The sequence below is a fragment of the Gopherus evgoodei genome, chromosome 1, assembly GCF_007399415.2.
Source record: "Gopherus evgoodei ecotype Sinaloan lineage chromosome 1, rGopEvg1_v1.p, whole genome shotgun sequence".
Lineage (NCBI taxonomy): Eukaryota > Metazoa > Chordata > Testudines > Testudinidae > Gopherus > Gopherus evgoodei.
Genome location: NC_044322.1, coordinates 216,233,295 through 216,241,961, shown reverse-complemented (window position 1 = coordinate 216,241,961; position 8,667 = coordinate 216,233,295). Strand labels below are relative to the sequence as shown.

Genomic DNA, 8,667 nt, shown 5'->3' with positions numbered 1-8,667 from the left:
TCCCATTCCACGCAGGCGCACAAGCAGAGAGGTGGGGCTACCGTTAACCGCTCCGCCCCCTTCGTTCCAAGGCCAGCCCCGCTCACCCTATCAAAATTGCCCTTTGTATACGGACAGCCACCTGGGACAATCTAGGTAGAGACGTCTAAACCTCCAGCCAATGCAAGCGCAAGAGTCACTTGGGGCGGAGTCGCTTTGAGATTGACGGAGGGAAAGCCAATAAGCCCCGGAAGCCTAACGACGCAGCCAATAGAAGATGATAAAGTGCTAGGCCAGTACATAGCCAATCAGATTGGAAAAAAAATAAATTCCAGCGAATAGGAAACAGAGAGGGGAGGTTTTATGAATAATATTGCGCTAAGGTTTTGGCTGTCTCGCCAATGGGAGGTTAAGAGGTGGGATTACGCAGTGATTGGCACTATGAATGGCCAATGAGCGGGCGTCACAGGAAGCCTAGTGTATATTGGGGGAGGGAGCGAGCGGCAGGTGCTGGAGCCAATGGGAGCGCGGGGTCGGGCGCGGCAGATTTGAATCGCGGCGGAGACTGGGCCCAGGTGAGGCTGGGCGGGCGCTGCCGGCGGAGCGCGGTCCCGGAGATGCGGGAAGCCAGCAGCTGAGCAGGCGCGGGGCCGCCTCCAGCTCCCTGCTTAGCAGCGGCGGCGGCGGCGCCGGGGTATCGCTGCCGCGGTGACGCCTGCGGGTAACTCCGCAGCGTTTCCATTTTCCGCAGGGCTCCCTGCTGGAGGCGGACTCGGGCGTGGAGGACTCGCCACTCCTGGTGCCCGCAGCCATGGGGGCTGCTGAGAGCTTCCCCGCCACACCCACTTCGAAACCCTTCCTCAACAAGCACCTGGCACACGTCAGCGACCCCCGCTCCCCCACGCCTGGGATCCTGAGGACCCCCATTGAGGTAAGAGGCGATCAGGCTCATCCCGCCTCCCCCAGCCCCAGTCAGACCAAAACCAGGAGTATCCAGTGTGATGTCCGTCCCCTCCCTGCCCCTCTCGCTCAGTGTGTCTCACCCAGACCCGTGGGCCTCTCTAGTCCTCTGCTCTTCATCCGAACATCACAGTTCTGCTTTGGCTTTGCCCACTATGCATCTGTCTCCCTGCTCCGGTCGCAGTTTGTGAGCTATGTCCATTTGTGCCTGGCTCCGTCTCTTTCGCAGGTGGAGAGCTCCCCTCAGAGAAGCCCCTTGGCTGAGCCCGAGGAAGCGGTGAGGGCAACTGAACAGATCCAGAGTTGGGACCCTCGCTCGCCAACCCTTGGCATCTCACGCACCCCTATGAAGGCTGTGATGGCTGGTAAGTATATGTCTTCTCTTGGAATGTGGCTTGTTGTATGGACGGATCAGGGTTTGGGGCAGAATCATACTCTTCAGTCCATTTCTTGGGGGAGCTGGACCTTTCCCTTATAGAGACCACTCCCCAGACTCCCAGATCCCTCAGGACTGGGGATGGTTCCTTTATCATCCCTGGTTCAGTATACCCTGTTCACACCCTGCCGCCTAACTACCACAATTCCCTCAGGTTTTGTGTCCTTCAGATATTTACAGATGATTCTTGTTTTATATTCTTTATTCTTGGCTCTGGTGAGCTGGGTGAACTTAGCTCTTGAAGTCTCCCACCAGAATTTCACCACTCTGGCTCCCTGAGCATTTCTTAATTCTTCTCTGAGCACACTTCAGTTTGTTGCTATCTTTCTGACATTGTAGGGTCCAGACCTGAGTACGGTATCTCAGGTGGGGTCTTGCCTTCTCCCCAGGGTCTGATAAGGTGTCTTATCCTCACCTTCTCCCTAGACACCATAAATTGTTTGGTGAAGCAGCTCAGTGAGGCCTTTGGGGCAGAGACCATGGAGCAGAAGTCACTGCTGGAAAAGCCATTACACCAGGGGCCAAATCTTGGAGCTGCCTGTGTTCCAGGGGAGGAGACAAATGGAAAGAACCCTCAGGGGGAAGGCTCTGCCAGGGATGTGTCTCAGGAAGAGATCCCAATGCAGGATGAGGAGAAGCAGCCACCTTCCAACACTTGTGCTCAGCCTGTAATGAGACCAGCTCGCTTCACTGACCCACCCCGCACCTCCGGTAAGTGTATGGTTTGGGGCCTCCCCTGGTGTGGGGATTGGAGGTTCTGGGGAACTGACAGAGGCCTCTGTTGTGGTCACCCAATGGGGGAATATGATTAAGGAGGTAAGAGGGGCCTGGATGTGAAGAGGGCCTCAGTGTGGGGCGAGGGGGGTCTAGAGCAGGGATCGGCAACTTTTCAGAAGTGGTATGTCAAGTCTTCATTTATTCACTCTAATTTAAGGTCTTGTGTGCCGGTAATACATTTTAACGTTTTTAGAAGGTCTCTCTCTAAGTCTATAAACTATATTATTGTATATTAAGTAAACAAGTTTTTTAAAATGTTTAAGAAACTTCATTTAAAATTAAATGCAGATCTTATCAGTTTAGTGCAGTGGTTCTTAACCTGTGGTGCACTCACCCCCTGGGGCAGGGCCGGTGCAAGGATATTTTGTGCCCTAGGCGAAACTTCCACCTTGCGCCCCTACCCCCTTGCACATCGGTTCATTGAGGGGCAAATCCCAATGAGCCTTTATAGACCCCAGGGGCCAGCCATGCCCAGGGGCTGCTCCGCAGGCCAGGATCCCCTCTCCCCGCACCCTGAACTCCTGGAGGGTGTACAGCCCCCCCACGAGCCGCCCCCACCCCGAGTCCACTCACTGGCTTTGCCGGGCTTGGGCCGCTGCAGCAGCTCAGCAGGGAGGAGCTGCCTTCCGGAGGCACGAGAGAGCCAGAGTGACCCGGTTGCGGCAGCAGCGAGCCCCAGCCATGGAGGAGCCAGCGCGGTGCAGGGGGGCAGCAGCCCTGGAAAGGCGGCGGCGCCGCTGGGGGAGCAGCTGCACCCCCCTGCCCAGGCTGCGGCTTGGTGCCCCCCTGGGGGCTCCTGCAGGCTGCAGTGGATGTATGCGGGGGCCAGCCTCTATGCACCCCCCAGCTTCCCCCTCGCCTAGGGTTACCATATTTCAACAATCTCAAAAAAGAGAGGAGAGCCCTGCCCCCATCCACTCCCTCCCACTTCCCACCCCGATTTTGCCCTGGTCAGAACCCCCTCCTCCCCCACTCCTTGTCCCCTGACTGCCCCCTCCTGAGACCCACCCCACCCTAACTGCCCCCCAGAACCCCACCCCTACCTAAGCCTTCCTGCTTCTTGTCCTCTGACTGCCCCAACCCTTATTCATACCCCCGCCCCCAGATAGACCCCCGGGGGACTCCCAGGCCCCATCCAACACTCTCTGCCCCCTGACAGGACCCCCAGAACTTACGACCCATCCAACCCTCACCCTGCTCCCTGACTGTTTCCCGGAACTCCCCTTACCATGCCCATGCCAGTCAGACTCTGGTGCCACGTGGAGGCAAATGTCCATGTGGAGTGCTGAGGCAACGGGGGAAGCTGCTGGAGGGGTGGTGGCAGCTCACACTTCCGGGAGCTGGAGAACCCCTTGTGCGGTGATCGGGGAGCCGGGGGCAGCGCCTGCCTGGGCTGTGGCCTGGTGGGGGCTGCCTCCCTTGGAGGCGGCAGTCTTGTGCGCCCCCCGGCTCCCCTCTCGCTGCGCTCGGGCTCTGCTGCTCCTAGGAGTGTGAGCTGCCGCTCCTCCCGCAGCAGGCTTAGGTCCCAGCACCCCGGCGGTTCACAGTCCTGCGAACCACAGAACCCCAGCACGGGGAGTGGGGAGCCAAGAGGGCGCGCCTTCTGCTGGTCTGGGCTCCCGGCCACTGGCCTCGCTCAGCCTCTGCCAGCCTGAGGTTCCGTTCACTCAGCCAGTAGTAGGTTGAGCAGGCCAGTGGCCGGGACCCTGGCTGGCAGCTGCGTGCCAGGCAAAATCGGCTTGCGTGCCAAAGGTGGCACGCACGCCATAGGTTGCCAACCCCTGGTCTAGAGCAAGTGAGAGGGATCTCCCTCAAAGGTCATAAAGAGGAGTAGTGTGTTTGCATGTGTCCTCAGGAAAAGTGAGTTAATCCTAGAAAGCAGCAGCATTGGCCCCTTGCAGGCTGTGAGGGGCACAGGGAGTATGTGGGCAATGAAATGAGCTTAAGGTTCATCTCGAATAGTGGAGTCTTGCAGAAATGTAAGAGTGGAAAACCCCAGGGTCTTAGTCTAGTTCTGAAAGGGGAGAACATGTGGATAGACAGATTAGTCCTGGACCCAACTCCCCCACCCACACCAGCTACCTCCTCAGAGCCTTTCTGGTTTGCTTCTCCGTAACAGTTTTGTGCATCTCACCTTGCCCTACAGACACCAGTTGCTGTCTTCATCACCCTACCCCTGCTTCCTTCCACCCCTTTATATTCCGGATGAAGCACACCCACTGTCTCATTTCCCTGTCACCAGCTCCCTGCTGTTAATTCCCTGCCTCCTCCCTCTCTGTTGTGTTTTAATTGGCTGTTAAGTCACTGGGACCAGATGGTATTCACCCAAGAGTTCCAAGGGAACTCAGATGTGAAATTGCAGAACTACTAATTGTGGTTTGTAACCTATCGTTTTAAATCAGCTTTTGTACCAAATGACTTGAGGATAGCTAATGTAATGCCAGTTTTTAAAAAGGGCTCCAGAGGTGATCCTGGAAATTACACGGGAGTAAGCCTGGCTTCAGTGCTGGGTAAACGGGTTGAAACTATAGTAAAGAACAAAATTGTCAGACACAGATGAACATAAATTGTTGGGGAAGAGTTAACTAGAATTCTTTGAGGGGATCAACAAGCATGTGGACAAGGGGGATCCAGTGGATATAGTGTACGTAAATTTTCAGAAAGCCTTTGATAAGGTCCCTCACCAAAGGCTCTTAAGCAGAGTAAGATGTCATGGGATAAGAGGGTAAGGTCCTCTGATGGATTAGTAACTGGTTAAAAGATAGGAAACAAAGGGTAGAAATAAATGGTCAGTTTTCAGAATGGAGAGAGGTAAATAGTGGTGTCCCCCAGGGATCTGTACTGGGACTAGTACTATTCAATATATTCATAAATAATCTGGGAAAAGGGGTAAACAGAGAGGTGGCAAAATTTGCAGATAATACAAAACTACTCAAGATACTAGACTTCTGTACAAAGCAGACTGAAGGGCTACAAAGAGAACTCACAACTGGGTGACTTGGCAACAAAATGGAAGATGAAATTCAATGTTGATAAATGCAATGTAATGGACATTAGAAAACACAATCCCCAACTATACATATACAGTGATGGGGTCTAAATTAGCTGTTACCAATCAGGAAAGAGATCTTGAAGTCATTGTGGATAGTTCTCTGAAAACATCCACTCAATGTGCAGCAGCAGTCAAAAAAGCAAACAGAATGTTGGGAACAATAAGAAAGGGATAGATAAGAAGACAGAAAATATCATATTGCCTCTATAAATCTATGGTATGCCCACATGTTAAATACTGTGCGCAGATGTGGTCGCCCCATCTCAAAAAAGAGAGATTGAAATTGGAAAAGGTTCAGAAAAGGGCAACAAAAATGATTTGGGGTATGGAACAGCTGCCATATGAGGAGAGATGAATAAGACTGGGACTTTTCAGCTTGGAAAAGGGACGACTAAGGGGGGATATGATAGAGGTCTATAAAATCATGACTGATGTGGAGAAGGTAAATAAGGAAGTGTTGTTTACTTCTCATAACACAAGAACTAGGGGTCACCAAATGAAATGAATAGGCAGCAGGTTTAAAACAAACAAAAGGAAGGTTTTTTGTTTTTGTTCACACAGTCAACCTGTGGAACTCTTTGCTAGAGGATGTTGTGAAGACCAAGACTATAACAGGGTTCAAAAAAGAACTAGATAAGTTCATGAAGGATAGGTCCATCAATGGCTACTAGTGAGGATGGACAAGGATGGTGTCCCTAGCCTCTGTTTTCCAGAAACTGGGAATGGGCAACAGAGAATGGATCACTCAATGATTGCCTGTTCTGTTCATTTCCTCTGTGGCATCTGGTATTGGCCACTGTTGGAAGACAGAATACTGGGCTAGATGGACCTTTGGTCTGACCCAGTATGGCTGTTATGTTGGAGAAAAGGGGAAAGATACATGATAAAAAGCACTGCTTGTTTAAGTGGAGGGCATTTAACTGGTAAGGTTGACCAGCTGCTACTGGGCTGAGAGGCACAGTTTGTGGGGTGCCTCAACCAGAGAAGGCAGTTTGCCCAAGCGAATGTCTATGGAGTGAGAGGCGAAGGGGCTGTAATATGGGAGCGCAGTTTGGAGAGGATGTTTCTCCTATGTGAGGCAGGAGCTGTGTCCTTGCTTGTGAACATGGGGAGAAGATCTAACAGGTGGCAGTGACAGAGCAGAGAGACACCATAGCCCTCAGGAGCGGAGAGTAGCAAAGGATTAGCACGTGGGAGATGACAGTGAGATTATTTAACCATTGGACCAATTTACCTATGTGTGAGGTGGATTTGAGTCTTTTAAAACAGGATTGAGCTCTTTCTAAATAAGATGCTTTAGTTCACTCACAAGTCATTGGGTGGTGCAGGAGTCACTAGCTGAAATTCTCTGGCCTGTGTTTGCTGGAGGTCAGACTAGATTATCATAAAGGGCAGAAAGGGCTATAAAATTGCTGAACCTCTAACTGAATTGCAGTTGCTTTTGATTGCATCTCTCTCTCTCTCTCTCTCTCTCTCCAGGGGGCAAACCCACAAGACGCAAGGCCAGCAACAAAATCTTGGCAGCCTCTGGTGGTACCGGGCGCTCTCCCCTCAGCATCCTACAAGATGACAATTCCCCGAGTACTCTCACTCCTCCCCAGGTGACGCTTAGTGGGAGTCTTGCGGGATGAGGCATTAGGACCCCCTAAGGGGCAGAGTGGGGGTGGAGCCCCTTCAGGTTCTAAACACCTCATCAGCTCAGTTCAGAATTGTTTTCTCAAACAACGGGGCTTCAGGCCCTTTGGAGAGATGACTCGGGCTCACAAACCCCTCAGTGCTGAGAGTTGGTTTCTAAGTTCCTTTCCCCTTTTCGGTCTTATCCTCTTAACCTCCCATTAAATAACCTGCTATGCCCCCACCCCTCATCCCCCAAGTTTGAGCCTCCTCAGACACTTGCAGATGATCCCCTCGCCATATCATGGCTTTACCATGCTGGGTATACCTTCCTCTTTGAATCTCTCCCCAGACCCTGGCAAGGTGATTGCTAGCCCCTGTGGGATGTATCAAGATGCAGCCAGGGGGATTTTAAAATGTTTGTTTACCGCATGACCCCTGCATATTTCTGAGCTCTGCCTATCTTTAAAGGACTGAGGGGGCCTAGAGCTGGTTGCAGTATCTCATGTAGGGTCTCACCAGAGCCCCAGAGAGGAACATTTCAGACTAACTTGCCTTTGCACTCAGTAATTTTCTCTCCTCTCCAGGGCAAGAGGCACCCATCACTGGCAGAGAACCTGGGGGAGTGGAAGGAAGTGGCAGCAGATCCAGGGTGCAGCCTCAAATCAGGGGGCCATGCCTGGAATGATTTGAACAAGGAGAATCAACACTGTCGTTTGGTGGAGAATTAAAGGGTTTGGGGAGTCCCCTTTCTCTTGGACTCCTGACAATAACCTTTTCTTCTATCTGTGCTTCTGGGATGGAGCTTTCTAAGGACAAAGGATCCTGCTCTTTTGGGTAGGGGCACTCTGGGCCTGTAGTCTCTTCTCACCCAATCTTTTCAGGGGGAGAGGATGAACAGTACTTCCTTTTCTCTCCCCTAATTTTATGCAGCTCTCTTTTCATGTACAGGCTTCTGTGCTATGTGGCTGTTGGTCTCTGAAACCTCACTTGCACTGCCTCAATTTATAAGCTCATGCATGTGGTAAATAAACACATTTTAAAGACCATCTGGCTGCACCAGTGTCTTGCTGCATCCTGCCAGGGCTAGCAGTTGCCTCCTTGCCTGGTGCCTGTCCAATTCAGCTGTTGGGCTCAAGATTCAACTTAGTTCTTATGGGAGGAATCCCCCACCAACCCTGAAGGGAAGCAGAGACTGATCTCCAGCATTCAATGGCATATGCCATTTGAGCCAGGGTCTGTGGCGTGCTAAGTCACTAGTGGGAGCTGCACCTACTTTGAAGTGAGAAGAAATATTGCATAGGGGGAGCTGTTGTCAAAGATTAAGAGCTATTCTGGGGCTGGGGGATACCTCACTCGGGTGAAAATACGGCATGCTAGGAGTTGTACCCCTCCACTCCTGAGCATTGCATGCTGGGTGTTGTCTCTTTAGTATGCTAGTTTCTGTTGTAACTGTGGTCATAACCTCTTTGTTGCTGCCTCTGGCATCTCGTGTGGGTAGGCCCTTTCTTAGCTACAACAAACTGGGACCCCAGGAAGGTGGCTGCTGGCTCATAGTTTCCTGAGCTTGATGGAGGGGCCTTCCCACATCCTCAGCTCCCTGAGAGGCTTTCAGTGGCTGACTATAGCAAATCTCAATCTCCTGCTCTCACCTTGACCCCTTGTGTACACCAGAGGGAGCAGCCAAGTGTTTGGCATCAGGTGGAAGTAGGCGGGGGACTGCATAGTCCTCCCAGGACACTAAGAGAGGAGGAGGCCCATGACTTCTCCCTCCCCTGTGGCCTGCCTCTGGGAGTGAGGGGCTAGAGCTGCATGCAGTAGACACAAAGAAGTTCCCAGATGATTATCC

At 52.2% G+C, this 8,667-nt stretch overlaps 1 protein-coding gene across 1 annotated transcript; it reads left to right on the top strand.

The window, feature by feature from the left end:
- The first annotated feature begins 22 nt into the window (after positions 1–22).
- CDCA3 (cell division cycle associated 3) lies at positions 23–7,859 on the top strand. Its single transcript, XM_030535943.1, has 6 exons — positions 23–554; positions 731–910; positions 1,169–1,304; positions 1,802–2,086; positions 6,684–6,805; positions 7,406–7,859. Exons 1-6 carry the CDS (start codon positions 432–434, stop codon positions 7,547–7,549), a joined length of 990 nt encoding a protein of 329 aa, XP_030391803.1. The 5' UTR covers positions 23–431; the 3' UTR covers positions 7,550–7,859.
- The last annotated feature ends 808 nt before the right edge of the window (positions 7,860–8,667 follow it).